The sequence below is a fragment of the Tympanuchus pallidicinctus genome, unplaced genomic scaffold (genome assembly GCF_026119805.1).
Source record: "Tympanuchus pallidicinctus isolate F22 unplaced genomic scaffold, pur_lepc_1.0 scaffold3, whole genome shotgun sequence".
Lineage (NCBI taxonomy): Eukaryota > Metazoa > Chordata > Aves > Galliformes > Phasianidae > Tympanuchus > Tympanuchus pallidicinctus.
Genome location: NW_026294747.1, coordinates 99,968,470 through 99,994,664, shown reverse-complemented (window position 1 = coordinate 99,994,664; position 26,195 = coordinate 99,968,470). Strand labels below are relative to the sequence as shown.

Genomic DNA, 26,195 nt, shown 5'->3' with positions numbered 1-26,195 from the left:
AACACCTTTCCTTCCCTCTTCCTGGAAATTAACTTCAGTACGGACACATCTGCTGCTCCTTTCATGGTCTCTACTCCCCTTGTTTTCAACACGTTAGCTCTGCTGCTTTGGTGAGGGGAAGTATGGTGCAGGAGGTAAGGATCAGAGCACAGAGATTTCTGTTTTGTCCTTCATTGCTTCTGACTGTGTTTAGCTCCCTGCTACCTCTTGCTTATTCATTTTCTCTGCTCTGTCATGGGCTTACCCACAGGCCACAGTTCCACTAGGGGCATCCCTGCTCCATTGTGGGCATACCTGTGGGCTACATGCAAGACACGTATTGTTAGGAAATGTGGGGTTTTTTGTTTGTTTTTGTTTTCTTTTTGTCATGCAGGGAGAACATGCAGGCTTCGGAAATAGCAAATTGAATAGAATGTGGTTTGTTTCAAAGAACGTTTTTTGGTAATAAACCTCAGATTTGTTTAAGTTAATATCTTCTCTCCACTGAAGCATTTTAATGTCCTAGTCATGATAAATGCTATAGTATTTTGGTTTTTTTAACAACACTGAATAGCACAGTGATGGACATTATTATCAGTAGAGCTTATGTATCTGAAAGACCCATGGTATGTTAATTTAGTGTTACTCCCTTCTGACTCTACAACAAATGATTTTGCAAACATAGCTATTGCAGTAAAACTACACCAGGAGAACTCTCCTACTGTAAATGTGCCTTTCATTGCAATCTGTGGCAAGTGACTTCACTACTTTTCCATTTGTCTAGCTTTAGACCCAAATAATCCAACTCACATATAGTCCTTTTCTTCTCCTGGATAATGTGAGACTAAGTGGAATTCTCCACTGTTGAACCTAAGAGAAAGTACTTTATCAGATGAAAGGGATTACTGAGGGATGTGGAGGTCTGTTCATTGACAGGTATTGATAAGACATTGTCATCTAATGAAAAATGATTCTGTTTTGGAATCTTAATGTGTTGCTGCTTATTAACTGAGTAAAGGGTTCACTGAGTGCTATTAACCCTTCCTGATTGCAAAGAGAAGCATATTAACTGCGCTTTAGTTTCGTAATGGGGTCTATAGTCTTCACGTGGGGAAATGATGTCTTTCTCCATTTTCATTACACCATGCAAAACTCAAATGTAGCTCTCCATTTAGGTGATAGCTGAGGAATTGTCTGGCAATGACGACTACGTTGAACTTTCATTCAGTGCACGGAAATTGGATGACAAGGTAAGCTGCATGTTATTAACCTTACCAAAAGATGTAAAAGAGTGCCTGCAAATGTAATTTGATGAGATTTTCACCTACAGATATTTTTTGCCTTATATTATTAAACACATCAGAGATTTCAGATCGATGTTCACAATGAAGCTTTCCTTAAGTTGTGAAGTAATTAAAAAAAACCTCAAGGGAATCTAATTAAAACCAAGACAATTTAATTATGCTATAACCAAGACAGTTTAATTACTTAAAATGCCACAGATCAGGAGTGCTTAGAAGTGAGCTTTCTATAAGAAGTCAAAAATGATACAGTTGAAGCAAGCGTTTTAAAATAAAGTTAAAAACACGGCTCATCTTTTTCAATAAGAAAACTCTCCACTAACTAGAATATTACTCTTCATTATAAGAAATATCTTTCTGAAAATATGCCTCAAGCAGTACAGTCCAGGAAATCCAGGTGAGTGCCTGTAAGGCGCAGTGTCTGTAATTAAACTGTAGTAGAAGGCACAGTTATTTGAAGTAGCCTGGAGAATATCTTTTTAATTAATAGGTGTCAAAAGACCATAACCCTTTTTTAGACAATAAGGCTTTTTTAGATAATAATTGAAGACCAGACAATTTCTGTTGTACTGGATCACAGTATCCACTATTTCCCTCCTATGTATGAAGCTACTTCCAATTAGAAATATATTGTAGCCCGACACAAAATTTTGCTATTCTGATACTCTGAGCATGTAGTTGTAAAAATTTGATGTGTAGCTTAAGATCAAATCTATCAGAGTGCTTTTGGATACATATATCAGATTTCCGAACTGCAAAAAATAACTCAGGCAAGCAGAAAATGATTAATAGTACTGGAATTTATTCATAACAGGTAAATAACATTACTTTGCTCAGGATCATTAACAATCATAAGTGATCAGAACCCTAATTTTTTTCTCCTTTGAAAGATGAATTACCTCTTCCTTCACAGTTACTGGGCTCTTAGTGTTTCTGATATCATTTATTTAGGCACAGATTTAACAACCTTGTCTAAAGATAGCCATCTTTAGACCTGATTTCAAAAGCTGCACACAGGCTTTTACTGTTCCATGTGGTGTCACATCTCCAAAAAGGAAAAGATGTGTACAACATAATAAGACCTCAATTTGCTCGTTGCTTTTCCCCAGATGTATAATGTAATTAAGTGTAAATATTATGATTGCTGTAGGCTATTGTTGATATTCACTGAAAAACTCTGCCAGAATGTGCTTCAAAACTAGTCTACTGTTTTTGGGCAATAGCTTTAGAGTATGGTTGAAATACTTACAGGGTTAAGTGAAGAAGGATCATTCAGAAATACTGCAAAAGCATGATTGCTTTTGCCATTTTAACATGTTTAGTCAAAGTGGGCTTTATCTACTGTATCTACTGTTTGAATCAAAACTCCTGTCTTCAGCTGATGAAAATGGCTGAAATCCTCTTACAGTTGAAATGAATCTTTCAATTTGCTCCAGCTAGACATGTCTCTAAACCTGGCTGAAATTTAGCTGTCTTCATTTATAAAAAGAGGCTATGACTTTGGATATGGCCCTGAATGAATTCAGATGTCAGTAGATGCAAAGCACTGTTAGTAATCACTAAGATTTGAAATTCTTTAGTTGCACAATCGCAAAGTTTGAAATTATTTAAATTGGTGAGAAAACTTGCGTACTCCAAAGTTACTTAAATGTCCAAGGAAGGCATCAGAGAATGGAAAGAGCCCATTTGGTGAAATCCTAGGCAAGGTATTGCATGCCTGTCCCTGCTCAGGGGTCTGAAGACCTGAGCAGGGAGCTCACAGTGCTGCACAAGCTCACCTCTGTCACCCCAGGGTTTCCTGCACCGGTGTCTGTGGGGTTGACACAAGACAACATGAATCTTTTGTTCACAAATAAGGAGTAAAGGACAGTGTGGGAGAAGGTTCTGAATGTGCTTAATGGGTAAAAGTTTCTTCCCATTTCTTACTATTAGTGGTTTCTTGAAGGGACGAGAATGTTTTTCTTCAACTCTTTAAAGGAAAACTCCTCGAAAGACAATCCAGATTGTAGTCTTTGAACAAATGAGGGAAAAAAGTGTGACCAGCAGATTTTTTGCAGATTAAACAAAATTTGCTATCATTTCACAGGCAGTATACATTTGTTTGGTTTTTACTCACTCTATATAATACTGCAAGAGTTTTAGAGGCACCGTATAACACATAAAGCCTGGATTTTCCTGAGGAGGTGGCTGAAACATTCAGTATAAAATTATAAAAAGTCACAGTAAGAAGGCTTCCTTTAGTTAACTGCCTTTGCAGAGATAGAGGTTATAGTTTTATTGCAGTACTTGTTTGGAAGCTATAACTGTATTTTCATGCCCAGTCAGCTCAGGTGACATGTCCTTGTTTCAAGAGATTTGCTGAGAACACTTCATAGAGGAACAATAACTTTTGAAAAGGTTCTACTGCATTAATAGCTGTGTCACAATTACCATAACAAGCAGCTACATGTTTATGGCAGCTGTAATAAATTAGGAGCAGTGAAGCAGTCAGACTGCTTTTCCTCTTCTAAGCAAGGCAGTTATAGCCTGAGATACTCCAGCAAATGTCTGCAAATAAAAACTACTGCCACTTTTTCTGTATTCCCTTGGTGCTGAAGCACCAAAGAAATTCTTAAAAGCTGTGTCTTTATACTGATGCATTTTCAAAACTAATCAGTGTCTTCTGGATGTTTCAGTCCTTTTCTGGGAGATCTTAACCTGTAAACCTGAGCTTTGAAAAGTGTTTTGCTCTGAAAATGAGCATACCAAAACATCATGCATCAAAATAAGTGCTCAGAAAAAGTAGGTGCATTTTCAAAGTACAAGCCATGTATTGATGTTATTATTGTGTGCACATACTGAAGTGACAGTGTGCATTTTACCACCAGCAAATGCATTATATTTATCATATAAGCAGTATTAAAATATCAGAACAACTTTCATTGCCGCTGTTTTTCTCAAAGAAGATGCTCTTGTGAGATAAAGCAAAGCTGGTAGATTTAGCAGAACAACCAAAATTTGTTGAAAATGCTAACTATGCTGTAGCTGAATTTAAAAAAAAAAGTCATAATTCAGCATATCAGCTTTGAGTCCCTACCAGGCACCTTTGATACTGAAGAAGTTTTGGTTTATACCTTGATTCTAGAAGGAAGTAAGCTTTGTTTTTTGCATTGAGCAGGGGTGACAGAAGCTATTGTCAGTAGTGATTTTTTTTTCCTTTAGGTGATATTGCCTTGTTTATTAAAAGCAGGTATTAAAAATTGCATTTATTATTCTGATGTTTTCTGTGTCAGTTTTCATAATATTCAGCTGAGAATGAATATTTTGAGTTTTCTCTCAAAATCCTTTCCTTTTCTGGAGATTCTGCACTGCAGGATTCGTTCTTTGGATACATCACTTTCAGTTGTTTTCCTTTAGATAACGTTTCTCATCAAACTTGTGTTTCATAAAGAATCTGCTAAACGCTAAGCTGTCACTCAGTCTTAAACAACACGCTTATGAATGCGAAGAGGCACGTCAGTCTTTTTAATCCTATGCATTCTGTATTTTTGGTGTCAATAGAATTAAACCAGCTGCCTCACTCTCTTCTGTGCAGTAGTAACCTGTCACAGTTTGATCACCAAAGCTCTTCAAAAAACCAAAAAGTTTCAAGCTTTTGAATCAGCCCACGTGCTAAATCGACATCAGGTCCTCAAGTCAAACTCTGGAAGCACAGAATTTGTGCAGGGTGTTGTGCTGGTTCTACACACTCTTACATGAAGTGTATTGTTACCATGTAATTGAAACAAATGGGCCAACATATGGCTTTGTTATTTAGAGCTCTGTGTGATGAAATTTAACAAATACACACATAATTACTTTGTGGTAGTTTTTAAACACACAGTTGCTGTTTCTTCTGTAGAAAGTACTCACTGAACAATACTATGAGCACAGCGACATTGATGAGTCTCATTTTGATGGCATGGAAAAGACCACAGATTGCATGACTCTTGCCCAAGTCTTCATGATTCTTAGAGATTCATCTCCTTCCCCAGACACTGAAGTTCTGATTTCCCTTTTCAAAGCCCTGATTTCTTTCCTTGCTTTGCCCTTACGAAACAGTAACAAAGTTCCAAAAACAAGTTTGACCAAAATGTTGTACCTAGAATTTGGCTAACATTTTATTCAAAGCTGTTCCGAGTGGCCATCTGTCTAGACAAAAATAACTATGAAGGGCGTTTTGTGAGGAGAAAATGGCGGAACAGTGCATATTACAAGCATTTTTGTATTTACACTTCTGTAGAAACACCACAAAACCAGAATTCCTCACTTCCCCAGGTTGATGCTGAGGTGTGTTGTTTGGTATGTGGCATGCAGAGAATACTATCTGCATAAAGTTAATCTTGTGGCTCTTTTGAAGAAGAAAATGAAGATGAGAGTCAAAAATAAAGAAAATGGAGTCCATTTGGGCCCACCTGTTGGATCACAGCACAGTTAATGATATGAATTAGCTGGTTTTTCGCTCCAGCTGTGGAGATCAAATGCCCATTGACCCTTCTTCAACACAGCCAGCTTGTGCAAAAAAAAAACCCAGATATTGTTGGATCATAAGAGGCCATGGCCACCTTCAGGGTATACTACAGAAGACAAATTAATTTAGGATTGTATTTGAATGTTTTGACTTACTAGATGATTGCAGAACCAAACAGAGGTGCACAATGGTGCAATGAAAATGCCTATCACAGATACTACTTGATACAGGTACAAATATTTTTTTTTTGCATTTCCTGCTCTGTTTCTCCTCTTTACATGGTTTGAGTTTTCACATTCTGAAGAGGACTTAACTTTTCAAACATTCTCTAATCCATCTTGCCAATATTTGTGTTAACTGATAGCAGCATGACATCCTGCCCTATTAACTTCATTCAGAGAGGGTGTGAAAGTAACATTACATTCAGTGCCACTATAGAGTATGCTACAGAGGCCACTGCATGGTAAGTCCGAAGACCAAACAGGCTTGGAAGTAGAAAGAAGCATGCTAGATCAATGAAGGAGCTAAAGCTCAGCAATCCGGAGTGGGGGTAAGAAGGCAAAAAAACTGTGAAGTGTGATTTTACCCTTGTGCCTGCCATGCTTGAGTAGCCAAACTGAGAACAGCAGCAGTGCCACAGAAGTCCTTGTGGAACAAGCACAGGAGTGAAATATTGCTGAGGGACACTGGGAGATTTCACTGAAATCACTCTGTTGCTGTTTTTTCATTAGCAGTCAGGAAAGCACAGGTGCAGTATGCCTGAAAGTCTAAAAGAAGAAGAATTCTCAAGAGCAACTTGTCCTATGTTTTGTTTTAGGATTTTTTCAGCAAATCTGATCCCTTTCTGGAGATTTTCCGGATGAATGATGATGCAACCCAACAACTTGTTCACAGGACTGAGGTAAGGAATAGGACTGTGTTTCCTTTCCAAGGACATAGGTAGGCTATCATGTAGTATAGTTTATGCTTCTGCTATTAAAAAAAAAAATTAAAATATTCCAAGCACCCATGTTTTAAAACTATCTCATGTGCAATTACTGACTAATGGGCATTGACATCCTCATCTGAGAGTAAGAGAAGATAGTACTGAAGCCAAAGATTCAAGTTTAGTTGAACTGGTGGCATATATTCTGTTTGTAAGTCAGTACTTACAAAGATTATGTTTAGCCCAAACCATGCTACAGACCGAATCAGAATTTCCTATTGATAGTATGTTTCATCAACTCCACCTCTCCTACCTTGCTATGTTGGTTTCTTTATATTTGTTTCTTGTGCCTCAGTACTTTTATTGCTTCCGGGACAATGACTGGCACTGTCTTAAAAAGAGCTGTGGCAGGCATTTGGGGTTATGAGCCCTGCTTATTATGGATTCTAAAGTCTTCTACCAAGGAAGATGATGTGTCCATAAGTTGATACTGCCTATCCTGATTGCCCAGGCCTGCATCTCTTCCATGCCTTCCAGTTCAGGAATGTATCCCACAACCTTTCTTCTGTCAGTTGCATCCCTACTTGGTATGGCAGTACTGGAGCAATCTCTGTAGCGTGTGAGGCCCATTTCTCAGTTGTGCTCCTTTTTGGGGCTTTCCAGAGCAGATGTGTTAGAAACTTCAGGTTGCTCCAGGGCAAATATCCTGTGTATGTTGTTCTGCTAACCTCCAGCTGTTCTCTACTTGCTTCTCTTTATAGTGAATACCTGTTTTGAAAATTGTGGCTACTAGCATTCTGTTTAGAAATGTGCAAATGTTAAGGGTTCTCTTATTTTTTTTCACTCTCAGGTTGTGATGAATAACTTAAATCCAGCCTGGAAGACCTTTAAAGTGTCTGTAAATTCTCTGTGCAGCGGAGACCAGGATCGTAGGCTAAAGGTAAGAAGCAGTTCCTACTTTCTGAATTGTTTTACTCATAGAAAACAAGACTTTGTCTGCCTTTTCAATTGAAAATTGCTATTCTGCTCTGCCCTCTGGCAATCAAGATGATCACACGGCTGTTTTATGATCAACACAATCAAATTAAGGATGCAGAGACTTGATAATCCGCTGTAATCAGCAGATTATGCTCTACTATTCTTAGAGTACCTTGGAGAAATAATGGGACTGTTTTTGCCAATCAGTTGGATAATTTGAACCCAGCACCATTTAACTGGTGAACATATACTCCAGAGAAATTTCAGCCCTGACACCATTTTATCTATTCTTTCCTTGCTTTTCTGGTTGGAGACTCTCTGTAAATGAAACGCTTATTAATGTACTCAGTTAACATATCTGAAAAATGGGATGGCCACAGAAAGGCATATGCCATAGTAATGACAGTGCTACCAGAAAGACTGACAGTTGAGAACTCAGAGCTCTATACAGAAAAAATCTTCTTGTGGATAATTTAGATTAAATCATGTGTGAATCATTTTCTTCTGTTCTTCTAACCAGGTTTAAGGTTAATACTAAACTCTGAAAATTAAAAAATGTTTGTAAATGTAACAAGGAGAACTGTCCCCAGTATCTGTTCAGCCTCTTGGACCTGGTGGGAGAACACCAGACACAAAAATACCATTGTTGTTGGTCACACTGAGGTTTGTAACAAAACTGAACTTTCTCTCTGCAAACCTTTCTTCTTACAACACTACATTTGTATAAATGTTCAGAAATGATGCTGTCATTTTCACTTATTACATACTTATATTGGCTACACTGATTGTGATTTATGACTTCACAAAATCAGCATTGTTGTTGTGGAACAATATTGATACAAACACAATGCTTGTATGTATACATTTGTATAGCAGGGGATGCACAAGGAAGACACAGAAATGAATAGTATCTTTATGTATTTGTTGGTGTCCTTTGTGACAGTTGTCAGCAAAGAACATGAGTTCTTTGCCAAGGACAAGAGAAGCACAAAAGTGTGAGGAAGTCTGAGGGAACAGGAAATGTAACAAGGAAAAATAAACGATGGAGTAGTTGTAGTGTGGGACTCTTAGAAGGCCAGAGCAAAGTGTTTGTGATGGGTGCATCTGAGATGCTGGAAGGACGTTCAGTACCTCAGGTGGTACAGGGAAGCATATGCAGCAGATCTTTCTATTACTGTCTTAGTTGGTAAATGGTCAAACCATTTGTATTTGGCATGCTCAGTGGGATTGGAGCAGAGCTGCAGAAGATGAGATGGAGGCTGTTCTTTTCCCCACATCTCATTCTTTATTATAGACTGCAAGCAAAATTAACAGTATTGGCTAAAGAGGATTTCTAACACAAACGAAGAAGTGTGTAGGAGTTATTTATTGTAGCATCTGTAGTATGACAGTAATGTGAGATGTCAGGATAATGACTTTATCTTGTGAGGCTGCAATTTTCTAAATTAATGGAATAGAATAAATATCTACAAGCTACTGCCTGAGACGCAGAAAACAAGCAAATTGTTCTGTGTTGTATAATCAATATAGTTCTTGGGGGAGATGCAGGTGTGGGAAGCAGCTATCCTCTAGATGTAGTAACGTGACTGATAGGAGGGATTTAAAGGAGAATCGACTGTGAGTACCACTGGCATCTTTGAGGACAGGGTTGTTACTTCCTGACATAAGGGAAGCGCTGGAGAAAGCAGTGTGGCTGCTTGTTTGGACGCTGAGTTCCCTTCATAACTTTGGTAGGGCTGGGAGCTGAGCTACTGCTTTTGAACAGAATGAACTCTGAAAGACTTGGAAAGGCTGAGCAACTCTTTGATCTACTAGAGAAGGGCAAGCCACTGGTAGAAGCAGCTTATGCATAAAGTATCCTAAATTGGAACAAGTAACATCATTAGTAGTGTGACGGTAAAGGTTTGGAACAGGAGATAGAGTGTATTTCTGTCATTCAAAGAGGTTTGTGAATATGTGGCCTTTAAATCACTTACATGGGAAATTCTAGGAGGAGGCGCAAATGAAATGTGATGCCTAGAATGTCATGGCAATAATAAGTCCATAAGGATAGAGAGATGTGATTTAGAGGTAGAAATGTGCTTTAATATCTTTGAGATTGAGGTGAGAAGGTATTATAAAGGATAAGATTTCAGCTTGGACAGGAAAGATGGGTCTGGAAATAAAGGGGGAGATCTTTGAGCCATGAGTAGAGAGACAGCAGTTGAATTTGTTTGCAGATGATACTGTCAAAAGATAGGGTGAAGAGAAATGAGAAAAGTCCTTTACGACTGCCAGGAGAGAAGACAGGGGAAAGTGAATGAGGGGAATGGATAAGGTGAAAATGAAACCAAGTTGGATCTTATGAATTTATTGACAGTTTTCAAAATAGTCTGATTCTGCAGGATGTATGTTGGGGTTTTATTTTTTGTTAGTTGGTGTTTTGATTTGAGTATGTAAGTGTTTACAGGCCGTGATTTTAACCCTAAGGCTACAGCTCACGTTTTCACAGGAAAGTTAAAACTAGTAGGCTTTGCACCAGATTCTGTTATGCAGAAGTACTTTACAATTAATTCTGGCTGTAAGATAATAATCAAACTTGAAGCTTATTTCAAATTCAGGCCACTATACCTTGTGGTGGGTGTAAGATAAGGCTGCTGTGGTAAAGCAGACTCCAAAATAACTTGGGTTTGACAGATAGCATATAGCACTTGTCAGATGACAATTCTGTTGGCTTCCTATGCAGACCATAACTTAGGAATTTGATGGCAGCAAGGACGAAAGAGTGTAAATAATGAGAATAGGAGAGGAGAAATGTCTGTGGTGAGTTTAGTGCCGTATGAATGTTTGTGTTTTGATTTACACTGACAGAGCATTACAATCTTTGCATTACCGTATTTGTGAAGATTTGACTTCAGATGTTGTGTTTCACTGCATAAAGTATATAGCATATGTTACTTGTAAATGTTACAAGAATTCCCTCTGCCATAATTAACATTTGTGTATTCCAGCTGCTGTGCTGAGCTTCGGCTTCTAGCAAGGATTGCCTGCTCATGGTGAGCAGTACTTACATGAGGCTGGATAATCATGAACCCATACGTACAGTTTCCTCTGGGCATACTCTGGAAGGCATAATCTAAGTTAAGGCTTTAGGAGGCAACAGAAACTCTAGCTGTTTGTGGGAATTCTGCAAACAGAAGAAGCCTTCTCAACAACAGATAGATTACACTGCCCACTGCCCTTGACTCTCTAGTGTCCAACATGCATGCCCCTCTAGGCTGTTTGCAGCTCAAAACTTTGCCCTTTCATTTCTGCTACTGAAATTGCATTGGTACTGAGCTTAGTGGTTGGATTCATGTCGTAAGGAGTTTGGATTAACATTGCAAAAACACACTGTGGCAAGTCAGTTTAACTTACAGAAGTTTGCCCTTTGTTAGAGATGTGCCCAAAACAGCCTTTATACTGTCTGGGCATTTGAAACTTCCATATTTAAAATGTCTGTTTAGAAAGATAAGATGTGCAAGGTCACAAAAATCAAAGCAACTGATAATTAGGGTCTCTGTCAAAAGTCTTTTGCCATCATCTTCTGCAGAGTCTGTTAATTTGGATTCCCTATGGGCTGTTTAAAAAAAAAAAAAGAAAAAAGTAATTTTGCTTTATGTAACTGTAATGAAGAGAGCAGTTATTTTTTTATTCCCCTCAGGATGCCTTCTAAAACTTTATTGCAATTATTGCTGCTCTAGGTTTTATTATGAAAAAGCTATATTAGATTTATGAACTTACTGAGCTTTTCTTCCCAGACATTGAAACCATCCGAGAAGTCCAGTCACACTTCAGTGCCAATCATAACTTCCTTTAATGCTAACAGTGCAGACAATTCATGTATGCACTGAAGTAAAAAATAATAATAATAATAAACTTTGATCCAAAAGTAGTGCATTGCCTTTCTAATATGTTAAGAGATTAATTCACATTGGTAATTACTGACAAATCAGAATGAGGGCTATAATCCTTCTGGGAGCAGTTTTTATCCTACTCTGTGATGCTGAAGGACTCTAAACTGTGGAATCTGGCATTCTGATTTGGTTTCAGCATGTGAGATATGTGGCTATCAAAGACTTATTTAAAATACAGAGTTGCATTTTGAATATATCCTGATAGGGATCATCTACAGTCATCCATTCTAATCTAAGTTCCTCTTGTTCTAATGGAGTCCTGGTGATATTATCTGAAAAATAATCACTTTTTTTGGTAGGCATTATACATTTTAATACTTGAGGAATAAACACCTGACAAGATGCTGTTGGGGCACAGACCATGCTGTGCAAATGGCATAGAGTAAGAATATTTTCTTTCAGAGAACCTCACCGAAAGACATTCTGCTCATAAAAAAAAAAATGAATTAGGAAAAGAGACACAGAACAGGAAGAAAATGATTGCTACAGGTAAAGTAATAAATGAAACTACAGAGGAAGAGAAGCACATGCCATAGTTCTATGGAAAATCCTATCCATCTTCCATCTACATAGGGAAACTTTTCAGAAGAAGAGCATTAATTACACATTTTTCTACCTTTCAAAAATACGCGTACTGCAACTCCATTGCTGTTGTTAATTTTTTTATTGTTTTATTCCTCCCTAGTCTAGACTACAGGCTATGGTCCTGATCCTACTGACATGTGCATGTGATTAGTGGGACCCATACTGCTGTGGGTACCTGGGCTGTCTCTTACATCACATCATAAGGCCTCCATGTATAGGAATGGTTCTCTGCAGCACGAAGCCAGGGATGTTACCTTATGGGAAGATTTGGTGCTCTTGAGTAACAGTGGGAAGGTTGCCTGATTCTTACACTCCTAATGAGGTTAAAGCTTGGTTCAGCCTTTCTTCTGTATTCCCTCTTACCTCATCTTGACTTTCATGGCTTTGTCTGTGGGATGTGATGGAGGAGGTACATATTAGCACACAGATTGTTTGGTTTTCTGGTGAAGGGTCTATCTGCAGGTGCTTTCTTCTAGTGTGAGATGCATTCAGGTGTTTAAAGCTCATGTGATTGATTTTCAATTCACTTAAGTACTAAGACCTTTATAAATAACAATATACTGGCCTTTCTGATGTGAGTTATATAATGTGATCCTTACTTATAATATTCACAGAAGAATCTTCACGGTCTGAAATAAAGATTTTGATGTTATACTGGGTGGAAATAGGCAATGACTTAATTTTCATTTTAACCCCTTCCCTGGATCTGCTATGGGTGGGAGATTGGGTGTTTCCCAAATAGTTGTAACCACATTTCTTTCCGATTTAAGTGTGGAATCTTTCATGCTAGCTGGTGGGTCATTAGAGAAAAAGTTTATTAAGGGCCTGTGAGTGCATTGACTACTTTATTCCGAGTTAAGGAAAAGCAAATAGCAGTGGTCATTTTGATATTCTCTGAGTTATTACTGCAGTGTTCTCTAGATCAATAAGCTCTGGGTGACCTTTAAGACTTGACTACAGCTGTGTTTATATGGGTATATTATAAACTGTAATCCTTCACTAAGCCCTCAGTATCTGTGAAAGCCAGTGGTGGAGGCAACTGAGCAGAACCTGTGCAGAAGGCCAAATAAAGCTTAAGAGACGAGCATTAAGTAACATGTTCAAACAAATCCATTAGTGCTTTTATTCTTTCACAGTTTAGCTGTCAAAAAATGTTTGACACGCTAATGTAGAAAGATGGTTTATGGTCAACGGCAGTGATTTGTGCAGGATTCTGTAAAGCTCGTGGCACAAAGGACAATTCAAGCACTATCAAATGATGATTAGAAAAGCATGAACTGAAGGATTTCATGCTTCTCCGTAAAAGAATAGTCGTTTGTTTTCGCTGTTTTCTTTTTGATTTCTTTTTTTAATTCCATGTAGAAAGCAACTGGCATCAAGAACCAATTACAGCTTAGTCTAGGCTTGCTGTTTATTTACTTGATTGGGTGATTTCAGTCATACCTGATTAACTACTTAGTTCTACATTTTCCCCTTCAGTTTACTCACAAATTTAATGCCAGTGGAGCCAGTCATTCCCTCCTTGCTTACCGTAGTGTCACTGAAGAGACATTTGCATATGAAGTCTCTCTTGTGGAAACTATTAAACAACAAGAGAGGGGGACTCAATCTTTACGTGTCTTTAACAGGGTTCTAAATATGTCTTTAAAATACTTTTTCAATAAGTCACTTTTTTTCATTAGATCCCAGCATTCTCCTGGAATCTTTAGAATAATTGCCTCGCCCTTGGAGGGTGCAGATATCTCCATAATAATCTCAGTAGTATTTACTAGTCCTTTTAGGGATGTTATCATCTTGTGCTTGTCCACGAGATCTGTGGAGACTGTGCAGCTGATAATTTTAGATAATAAACATTTATTCTTGGTGGTCAAAGCAAACACACAGGAACTTAGGCTTAATATTGGGGTGGGGTGTGTATTTAATAAAGGTTCGTATAAAGTAACAGGCATCTGGTAGAAGCGAATGGAAGTGCATGTACATACTGCTTAACTAAGGAGGTCTAAAACAGTCTTCTGAGAGGATGATCCATTATTTTGGAGGTTTTTGTAAAACAAAAATAAATGACACACTGTAAAAGATGGCCTCTATAAGACTGCCATTAGACACACTTTTTCAGTAAATCACTCGTCAGAATACTACAATTCTTCAGTGTTTCTCTTGCTTATTATCTTCCTGGTTCTCCCTGTGTGCCTGTGGTTGCAGAACCACTACACTGCTCATTAAAAACTCAAAGTGTTTGGTGATTTTGGGGACTTTTCTGCAACTGCTCACCCTGTTTTCTATTTGGGTTAATTTGTAATTTACCAATTAGTATATAATACAAATGCTTCCTAAATTTATTAATTGCAGCAGTGTTTGGCACATCGATTTATCTCTGTGAGCACATTGAGGACTGATCCAGTCAATCTTCAGAAAGTTTTCACAGGTGGGGTACGAAATTTAAGGTCATCCTTTAAAAAAGTCCTGGTGTGTATGAATTCAGCTCCCAGATTCCCCTCTCCCTCTCCACTTTCCCTGGCTGTATTCAAGATAAATCTGTTGCAGATAGTGGGGGGGGAAAAATACCATATTGCAGGGAAGATTGAGGACTGTGAAGTGAACTGAAGAAATGAGCTTGATCCAGTTTTTGTTGGAGTCAAGAGAACTCATTTTAAATACTTGGATAGGATTTAATTTGTTCTCTTTTGTTGTAACTGCTGGATGTATAGCAAATTAATTGTCAGATTAATTAATCTAGATTTGGGTTAATTGATGTCCTTAAAGTGCTTTGAAGATGAAAAAGCAATCTAAATGGCAAATATTGGCACAACAAGGGATGTAAATGGATTGCATAAGGGGGGGGAATCGTCAGTGGTATGAAAGAAAAAAGTGGTACTCAGATCTCTGAGGGCTTGGGCTGCTGAGAAAGATGGTAGAAGAGCGGAGAAGCAAAGGAGAGAAGACCTGCACTGCTCCTCTGGGTAAATCTGACAGACTTGACACCAGAATTGACTGTGCAAGAAGAGGTTTCTATTTCCCACCCTTTGCCACAGCTCCCAGTTCGATGAGCCCTGAGGCAAGACAGAAGAGACTTCACCTTGGCAGCACAGTGTTCAGTATGTGAAACAGGAACAAAGAGAGGGCAAGAAACAAGGAAAAAATATGTATGAGTTTCTTCCTCTGAAAAGAAATGTCCATGAGGTGATTCTTTTCTCTTTTTCTTCCAAATAATTTATACATTGTGTTTATTGTGAACTTTCTTCCGGCTGCGTACTGCTGCTGTTGTTCTATCCAAGGCAAACAAATACAGCCATCATCAGCCTTGCTATGAATGCTCACAGTATGATAAATGTTTTAAAACGATCTGATCTCTCTCTCTCATCTCTTGAGCTGTCTTTGAAAGTGAACGTTAATCCCCTGGAATGCAACAGAGAGAGGCTCCCATACGTGCTGCTGGATGTAGACCCAGACAGAGGTGTCTGCTTCCTTTGCAGGGCAGTAGCAGCTGAAATAGGAAATCCCATCCCTGGGACAATTTAAAAGAAGACAAAGCAAAGTGCTATAATGAGCATCAGTTCCATGTTGGAGGGTGGGACATAGGAGGTGCTGTTGAATTCAGTGACCTCTGTATTCTTCTCAGATTTCAAATTGCTCTGTTGATAAGGCACTGAGCACCATATCAGTGTTAGCTGCAGAGCTGCTTACTGCACAAGTTTGGGAACAAGAGCTACCGTTTTGAATTAAAATAATAAAATGAAGCTCTTCTTTCACTGAAACAGGACTTAGGCTTGGCTGTAACCCTGTAAAGCAGCTGAATGCTGTACTGAGAGAATCTCCGTAATATGGAGACCAAGAAAATCTATGAATCTCATGCTTTTGTGTCTACAGAACATTTTCCCATGTCACCTAAAGTATATCATTATATTAAAAATGAGAAAAAATGAAAGTGGGACCATTTTTTCATATTCTTTTTTTCATTTCTTTCTGTTTTGATAGGAAAAAAATAAGGAATTTCCAGACAATCTCATTTCAGACTCAAAAAGCAAAGCAGCACAGGCTGCTGACACAAAACCAAATTGTAAGGACCCTTGGTTTCTTTTCAGGTATCTTTTTTACTGCATAAATTAAAAATTGCACACTCAAGATTGATTTTCTTGTTAGTAAACTATGTAATAAATGTATTTCTGGCTATGAGCAATATATTTGCACAACTTAAATAGTTTACCTTAAAATTCTACTCATAAGTAGAATATAATTTATATGCTAACATACTGCCACAAAAAAAAAAAAAAAAAAAAAAAGGTTGCACTTTGCAGATAATAAAATATGTTTATTTTAAATAGGAATATTCTCAGGGAACATGGCAGAGTCAACTTCAAGACAAAATGATATAATTGTTAAAAAAATACAGCAGGTATTTTCATTGATTTAATTACAAATTGGTGCTTGTGATACTCTGGGCAGTGTTAGGGCAGAAACAGCTGTTAAGTGTGTCTAAACTTTAATATTTTAGATGGTGTCTCAGTATACAGGAGTTACATGAACAGTTGGAACTTTATGTCACACTAAAGATATATATTTAAGCCTTCTGTACACAGTGATCTCTGCCACCATGTATTCTGATAAAACAATTTACAGATCTGCTTTTTCCCTTTGCCAAAAACATTCCTTCCCAGCTAGGTGACTATATTCAATTTGTAAAGTCTACATAGTTGTATATAAACCTTACATAATGCATAGAGCTTGGTTGTGTAATGAAAGTGCTTTATATACTCTACCAGAACTAAATTAAACATTTTCATCTTGTCTGTTAGAGCTCAGAATGACTTTAAAAGCGCTCCATAGCCATGTTCTGCAGGACTCCCCAGAGGAAGCACTTAGCTGGCCGTGGTCCTCCATTCGGTAACACTAGAGGAACTCAGGCTCTTGGTATCAGAGATGCCAACATCTCTGTGGGTGGTTTTTGCTTCTGCATTAGCACTGCTAAAACATACCAGGGAAATTTTGCTGTAGTAGTTTGTCACCTCTAGAGCTGAGGTTTAGGCAGGGTTCAGTGAAAGATTATTGCAGGGTGGCTGTTAACACTGTATATCAGCCACTCTCTCCAGTTTCTGGAGTAAAACTGGGGACTGCTGGGAGAATAGTAAAATAAAGATGTATGTATCTTGTCCTTGCTTTATATAGTCTTTTCCTATATAATGTCTAGCATCCAACAGAAAGATGATATTGGTGCTGTGCAGTTTTAATATCTTCTTATGGTGAATGCTGTTGTAGCACTGAACTTGTACCTTTCAAGGTGAAATTTAAGTGCTGATGATGGTCTGAAAGAGTACTAGGTGACTAGAGATTAATCCTTTGAGAAACTGCATATTCGTAGCAGCGGTATGTCGTGGTGAATGATTCCTTCTCCTCAGATACAACTTCATGAAATGCTAAAAGGCAAACAGGTAGTTTGGACCTTAAGTGTGCCCAGTTTGCTGTGCATAAACACGTAGATAAGCCAGCGTAGTCATGATATTCTGTGACACTGCTGGATACCTCCAAGCGCTTGTCCTCATCCCAACTACACGTGCACAGCCTTCTCCTGCATTTGTTTCTTCTCTACATTAGCTCACTCATTTTTTGAGAAAATGCTACCATCAACAGAATCCCTGTTCAGTATCAGCTCCTGCTGGATTTTAATGAATCCGTTTCTAGTTGCAAGCAAAGCATCTGAAAATCTGATGACTAGATGTCTGGAAAAGCAGGCTTTATTATAACAGAATAATTTAAAAGTAGGCTACTGACATTAGGCAGTCACAATTCACCATAAAAACCATAGAAAACTGTTTCAGGTTCTGCTCTTCAAAATAGTGAATGGGGTACTTTGCTAGAATTGTGCCAAAAACCAGACCTTTAACTCATGACCAGATTGGAGTAAAAAAATTTGCCTGTTGTCATATTTCAAGGGCATTTTGTCTGTAATACTTCAAATGACCATTTGTGAATTAAAGGGATATCCCAGGGAAAAGGAATAATGCTGCAGAACTGTGTAACTGTGGTAAATATTAATAAACTAGTTGTGTAGTGCTGAAAGTTACCACTTAAACATTTCACAGTATTGACGCTAAGGAAGTAAGTTAGTAGGATGCAAACAGACAAGCTGAGAATGGATCCTGTTGGGAAGGTGTCTTTTTGGGTGAAGTCTCTCCCAGCATCCAGCTGTAGGGGAGTTCATCTTGTAATTGTCATGAGAGCTGTGGGTAAACTGTACACCTGCTTAGTTTATTTCAAGGATGAGATTATTCTACTACAGTTCGGCCCTTCTTCCATCACTCCTTTCCTGTGAGTCACGAGTGGCCCAGCATGGTATCTCTGCTCTGACGCTTGGCCAGGCTGGCTGCAGTGAGGGAAGCAGAACTCTGGCAGTTCCCCATGCCAGGATGAATATGGAAAATTGATACAGCTCTGGAGAATCCATTTACCAGCTCTGCTCAGTAGAGATAAAGCAGAGTGGATGGTCAGAGTGGAGCAGAAGATGCCACGCGCAGTTAAGATTCATATTCTGATAGTGTCATCCCCCTGTGGGCATTTGAAACTGTGATTTTACTGCAGTGTTGCTTTATTTCCTATCCCTGAGACCATGTCTTGTGCTGTACAGAAGTGGTGCTGGAGTGTGAGATAATGACGTGCTTCATCAGGATGCAGTTTGTGCTTCTCCACACAGACTTATGAATATGGAAAACTTGCACAAAATAATTAAAAATCACTAACTCGTACTTTTAATCATCTCATACACATTTTAAAATCTAGAACTGTGATTTTTAGTAGCCTAAATTTGTTTGTTCACAGCACTTGAACCCTTAATCTCCTTAAGAGCTTTAAATCCTCAACATTACATAGCTTTAAGGTGACCTGCAAAAGCAAAATACAGAATCCTGATAATGTAATGTTCTTTGAATGCTCTCCTAGGTTGACTCGCTTCTATTTTCCTGGCTGTTCAGAGCTATAAGCATGTACTTGTAAAGTTGTTGACATTTGAGTTCTCTCCTTCGATCCTAATGATACAGGAATAAGGGGCTAATCTACCCTTCAGCCAATATGCAGCTCCTTGTGCTGATTTCTTCGGCTGTTAATTTCCTGCCTTCATATAGAAAGCATTCTGATCTCCACTGTGTAACTCATTGTGGTGGGAACAGCAGCAGGCTTGCTATCATCAAGTCATAGATCAATTGTAGGATAGATCTGGAGATAAGCTGAAGAGGTAAAAGGTGAAGTTTGGGGAAAATCAACCAAAGGAAGATACTCCTTTCTCAGTCGTGTATAGACAAGCTCTTCTTTTAAGGCAAGAGGGTGGGGTTTTCTTTATAACCATGTATTTTCACCACACTGTATTACACTATAGCAGTCTTCATCATAAAAAGCATACATAGGTTTGCCTGTGGTACATGTATACACATTTGTATATGTGTATACAATATTTGTCTTTCAATGACTGTGGCATTTGCAGAGGCTGGTCTGAGAATCAGTTGTGCTTGTGATGTGTTAGATGTAGCATGTGTTTCCCCAACTGCAGGTGCAGATTGCAGTGAACTTTCACAGTGCTACAGATTCCAGTGAATTCTGCAAAACACAGGTGTATTTTTAGTACAGAAAGCTTTGCCTACTTATTTGTTTGCCAGATCTGAGAGAAATGAAATGATAAACTTTTAGTAAGCATTATTTCGTTAATGGCTAAGAAAAAAAAAAAGAGTATTCTCTGACCTCCTTCCTTCACCTTCCATATTTCTCTTTCTGTCACTTCATATTGCTTATGGAATATCCACTGTTCCAGTATCTCAGTGCAAGTCTCACTGCATGGAAACATCCAGATTTATCAGTCATTTTTCAGAAATGTTTTCCTGTATCTTTAAGGATACACAAAATTCCAAGTGATGCAGGGTCTTTTTGTGATGGAAGTTGTATACTTCCATCTGATGCACTGTAAAGAGACATATCTGTGCAAGTCTGCAGCTGAGCCCTGCAGTAGCAATTCCACCAGAGGACTCAGAGAATGACCTATTTATGCCAACACTATGCTGAAGGAGGGCCTCAGGACAGCAGTGTGTTTGCACTTTTTCAGCTATACCTCTGCTAATTCTATCTTATGGTTAACATCTCCCAAAGGCAACATAAATATGTGGCTTCAAGCAGAGTTTGTCAGGATCTTCATGCAATGTTTTTCACAAAAACCTTATGTTTGGTTCAGCTGAATCCATTTGCCAGTTTCATTACTTAAGTGCATTTGAAAACAAATGCTAATTTTTGCTATTCCAGACAGCATTTCATAGATAACATTTATTTCCCTTCCTTCTTTTCCTGTCAGTTCTAAAAACTGGGCAATGAAAACCAGTGACCTTCAGTGTTTTTTGGTTTGTTGGTGTTTTTTTCTGTTCTTTTGTTTCGTAATTGCTTTGGATCAAGGGAAGCTTGTTCACCGTGTTTTGCAGCCACTAGTGAGAGCAGCGTTCCATACAGCTCTGTTCTGTGCAAGGAGGCTGGAGACTGTGAGCTCAGGCTGACGTGGCTGAAGGACAGGCTGTGTGTAGTGTCTTTGCTGAGGTGCATGATGCACCCTCACAGTTTGTAGAAAAGCAAACGTGGGAGGAATCCATTTTGAACAAGATGGCATTTTCCAGCTTTTGTATAGGATAGGGGATCACTGATTAGTCATTTTAGTTACCTCCCTGGTGTATTTTTCAGATGAAGTATCTCAAGTATATTCTGGAAATCTTAAAATACCTTGCAAGTTTGGACTAGGACTGAAGAAGATATACTGCCATTGATTTTGTGATAAAAATATTGTTTTTATCTGCAGGAGGCTGATATTAAAATGAGTGTTGTAGCACTGCAAGGAGCAACCGCATGTTTTGTTTACTGTTATTTCTTACAGTGGAGAAAAATAACCATAAACAAGCAGAAATTCTTTCATTCAGTGAACATGAACAGACTGTTATTTTGAAATTAACTGTGTTTGAAGTTTATACAAACAGCTTAATACATGGCTTCTTTTATACTCCAGTCAGATTTCCTAAAGGCTGAACAAGCTGCCTGAAGTTTCTCCTCCTTGAGAATCAATTTTTTCACGTGGCATTGCTATGCAAATGATTTTTAGTGCCTTTTCTGCTCCAGACTTTTTATGTACTGAAAAAGAGGTGGCTGGGAAAAGGCCAGTCAGTGTGTTTTCTCTTTTCCCTCTGTCCCAGATAGAATATTTCTCTGAAATAAAATGCTAACTTTCTTTCTGCTTCTTTCTGGATTTTGACCCATCTCCCGTGCACTGATTGCTATGCTTTAACATCTCAGAGAAGGGCATTTGTTTCAGAACTCAGATGTGTCTCTGATAAGTGCCATTTCCTTTATTTCTTTGTTTGTTTATGTTTGAAAGAAAATACGCAAAGTCTTGTTACCCTGAACACAACAGTTAAGAAATAGCAGTTTCTTTACTCATACTTTCAGATTTTGTGGCATTGTTTTTGGCTTTCCTGTCCTTCTTCTCACATCTTCTTATCTCTTATCCCTCTTCTGTATAGATACTTATCTCATGAAATGCCTTCCAGAGAAGTTTCAGTGAGATTCCTTTTGTCAAAGTAGTTTTTCTGAGACATGACACGAGTCTGATTCTTATCTGAAGTCTCCATTGTTCCTTAGTGATTTCCAAAAAGGAGCATAATTGTTCTATCCATCTCACAGTGGTCAGGGATGACTTATTATATTTCATATAATGAAAGACAGGTCTGACCTGAGAATAGTAACTTGATTTTAATATCTGTAATTGACCTTGTGCTTACATCACACTGAGTTTTGTATCAAGTCTGCTTCGTACAAAGCAAGTACAAATCTGAGTATAGCTACTTTGTTCTTCCTCCTTTTCCCCTACGCTGAAGCAGGACAATCACTTATCCAAACAGGAGAATTATATACTCAAAGAGTGGTTTGGTTTGAAAGAGACCTTGAAGACCACCTCTTTCCGACCCCCCTGCCATGGGCAGGGACGCTCCCATTTCATCAGATTGCCCACAGCCCATCCAGCCTGGTCTTGAACACCTCCAGGGATGGAGTATCCACAGTTTCTCTGGGCAACTTGTGCAGTGCCTCACCACCCTCACAGTGAAGAGTATTTTTCATATGTCTACTCTAAAACGTTACCTTTTTTAGTTTAAAACAGCCCAGAAATAGGCACGTACCAGTGAAGTGACATGCGCCAGAAAAAGGCTTTCTGAGATGGATTTTGACTGCAGGCATTCTTCAAGCCTGAGTCCATCCTGAGGCACTGAATAATAGTCCTCTCTGAGTTTCAGGAAACTTGGAAAAAATTAAATACTTGGCCTTCTGCTAATATTTCAGATTAGATACCCATAGATTATCAAAAAATTGTGGAATAACTTAGACTGGAAGGGACCTTAACATTTTGAATTCAAATGATTTTGTTAGCAGAATTTCTCCTAGACGAATATGTGCATCTAGAGAACAAATACGAAGGATATTTTTATTTCCTACCCTGTTTCTAAGGTGGCAGTTAGCCGAAACCATTGACCTCAGTCTGATTCAAGTACTTTTAAATGAAATACTTTGGAGACTTTTGATGAAAATTTTTTTAAAAAGCCAAATATTTTTGTGCATCTGACCATAGGAAATCTATAAATACGTGAATTTTCAAAAGGTAAATTCTTAGGAAATTCCTGAAGAGCTCTTGAAGGACCATTAGCTGGAGAAATCAAAGTCACAAATTGTGTATGAAAGATTGTGGCTTTTGAAGTTGTTTCCAGATTTTGGAAAGGGTCCAGAGGAGGGCGACTAAGATGATCAGGGGGCTGGAGCACCTCCCCTATGAGGACAGGCTGAGGGAGTTGGGCTTGTTCAGCCTGGAGAAGAGAAGGCTGCGGGGTGACCTCATTGCAGCCTATCAATACCTGAAGGGAACCTACACCCAGGAGGGGAGTAAACTCTTCAGAAGGGCTGACAACAGCAGGACTAGGGGAAATGGATCCAAGTTGAGGGAGGAAAGATTTAGGTTGGATGTTAGGGGGAAGTTCTTCACAAGGAGAGTGGTTAGGCCCTGGAACGGGCTGCCCAGGGAGGTTGTGGATGCCCCGTCCTTGGACGTGTTCAAGGCCAGGTTGGACGGGGTCCTGGGCAACCTGATCTGAATGTGTATGTTTGGTGGCCCTGCTGGGCAGGGGGGTTGGAACTACGAGATCCTTGAGGTCCCTTCCAACCCGGGTGATTCTGTGATTCTGTGATTCTGTTTCTTGTATCTCACCTTTATTATCTTGTCTGGATATAAATCTAGACCCTCACTGTAGTAATTTGACAGTTAAGTCAGTTGATCTATTTGATTTTAAAAAACAGAGGCAGGGATTGCTGCTTGTGGTAGGGACCAATTAATTGTTGTGCTTAATTCCTGTGGTAGTTTTCAGTCTCTCACAAAGGCCAAATCTTGTAACACAGTGTGAGCATATCACTAAAAGACTCTTCTGTTAACAGCTTTTGATTTTATTACTTTGGCTGCTATCTCCTGGTAATAAACAGCCATTTTTATGTATGTGGATGAAAGATTGGAGACATAATCACTGAAAGAACTATTTTTCTTCTTTCCTGCTTTCTCATGTGTTTATTAAAGGTTATTTCTTTATTTTACAGTTTCAATGGATGGAACTAATATCTTTCCTTAACACATTTAGTTAATAAATTTAATATTCTGAATCTATTCAGGACATTTCTTTCAAGGATTTCAAAACACTTTACAGTGAATTATTTTATACGTTTGTAATGTGAAGAGAATTTATGACATCCTGCATCTAGAGACAGTAGAGCCCAGACTCTTTCATTACTTCATATAATACTACCAAGCACCACTGTTCAAAATAATGAAATCTGATTTCAGGAAGCCACAAAATTGAAATAAAAGCATTATATTTTGTATATTATTGTATGGGAACAACTGAAGCACAGCCTGAACCTCTGATTGATCACCTGAGGCGAGCACGAGTCAGCCCTGGGAGCACAGGTGAAGGCAGTTCAGCTGTGAATTGCCTTCAGGTGGAGCCTGGCTGCACCTCTCCTTGATCCATGTAAGAGCTGACTGCCAGTGAGGAAGGATCTCTTTTTGGAGATTGCTCCCCTTGGAGCCTTCTCAGTGATCCCAGGGCAAGGGTGAGCTTTCAGTTTTCTCTAGCGTGTTAACCAGTTCAGCCTAACTTTCTTGTGTATTTCTTAATTATAAGACCCATATATTCATTGATTATACAATTATTTATTGCCTTCTGCTCAAGTTTTCAAACTTTTTCCTCATCTGTACAAGAATTAAACTGTTTTGTATAATGTGAGTTGAGGTTCACATGCAGGGCTCTGGGTTGTCAAAGATATTGGAACACCTGGAACAAATACCTGGAACAAATGGCATTGTTCTTCTGGTTAAAAACAGAGACACTTAATCGAGAGGCAGCATAGGCAAGCAGATGCACATTAAGTCTGTTTTTTGTTTCTTCTATTGTCAGGGGATAGAAATGGTGATAATGTGTACCTAAACAATATGATAGAGATCAGATAGTGGATCAGTGCTACAACAAGGGAGCACTGCTGCTGCACTTCTTGATATTCAGTAGCAGGGCTGTAAGGAGCATGTTAAACAGAAATAGATGTTTTCTGTAGATGATTGTGCGTTGGAGGAGACTGGCTTAACTGTGTCTGAAAAATCATGGTAATACACCTATTTTGACAAAAGCTGTCCTTGAGAACTATTTCTGGCTGGATTGGAATTTTTAGTTAGAATGAGAAAGATGGAGAATGATTAGCACTGCAAGAGAGAGAACATCTCGATGAGATGTGGAAAACCCATTTGAATACTTGTCATTGGCTAATTACGAGCTTATTTTACCGTTCTTTTCTACTGAAGCAGATCTACATTGTGTAATTGGATTAGAGGGAGTGAACAAGAGAGAGGCTGATGCTATTATCCGATATTTAAACGCTCTCCTTTGATGTGGGAAACTCAGGTTCAAAACTTTGCCTTAATAAATGTTTAAAGATGTACGCAAAGACAAACAGCTCCAACAGAGAATAGTAAGAGAAGCACCAAGCAAAAGCCTCAAATATCCATCAATACAGGAGCTGAAGTCCCTCACAGAAAAGAGGAGAAAATGGAGCGGGAAGTCAAAGCAAGAAGTGCTATATCTACAAGGCTGAAACACTACTTCTGTTCCCTCAATCCATAAGAGAAATGTGAGCAGTCTTATGTTTGTCCTAATCCAGATGAAGGAGTCTGCTGCGATTCCGAAAGTCCTCCAGGGAGACAGAAATCTTTTCCCACGTGCTGTCACTAGGAAAAAGTTTAGTATTTACAGATTCCATAAAAGACATGTATCAAGCGGGATCTTAGAGTGTTCACTGGTGAAGGTAGGGAATTGAAATATTACACAAGGAGTCTGTAATGCTTAAAATGTTTCCCTTCAAAAGGGGCAACAACTACTTCTCGTATACTTCTGCAAATCTGGAAAGGACTCAGACAGATTGTTATTTTCTTCTAGCAGATGAGTAAAATAGCACAGAAATTAACTCAAGCTATTCTGCAAGTTTCAGACACTGCATCGTGTGCCCAGGTGCCTACAGGTCATTTCTGAATACAAAACATTTGTACATACATTTTCCATCTAAATGCAGCAGTAATACATTGAGACTTACAGATAATATGTTGACATTTTTCTGCGAATTTAATATTTAATTTCACCTTGTGCTTGCATTATGCAATACTGAAATGACATTATGTCATCAAAATGAGCATTACAGTTCCTATTTGAGATGTGTTTTGAATTATTTGAGTCTCTATTAACAAGCAGGCCAGCTCTTCATATGCTGCTGAAATTCACCCTAACCAGTACTGTGTGCACAGTCAGAAAGAAAATATGACCAAGAAACAGAGAAATTTCAATCCTGTACAGTGTTGCCTTGTCTGGAATAGATGTTTCTATAGGCCTTGAGTACTCTCAGACCTGTTCATTTAACAG

General features: G+C 38.6%; 1 protein-coding gene across 5 annotated transcripts in view; it reads left to right on the top strand.

Moving 5' to 3' along the window:
- CPNE4 (copine 4) overlaps positions 1 to 26,195 on the top strand; it is a 239,278-nt gene that overhangs the window by 139,961 nt on the left and 73,122 nt on the right. For all 5 annotated transcript variants that reach the window (XM_052694172.1, XM_052694171.1, XM_052694173.1 and 2 more), the window contains exons 5-7: positions 1,155 to 1,229; positions 6,587 to 6,670; positions 7,545 to 7,634. In XM_052694172.1, the coding sequence (XP_052550132.1) occupies positions 1,155 to 1,229; positions 6,587 to 6,670; positions 7,545 to 7,634 (249 nt within the window). The remainder of the gene's footprint in view (positions 1 to 1,154; positions 1,230 to 6,586; positions 6,671 to 7,544; positions 7,635 to 26,195) is intronic.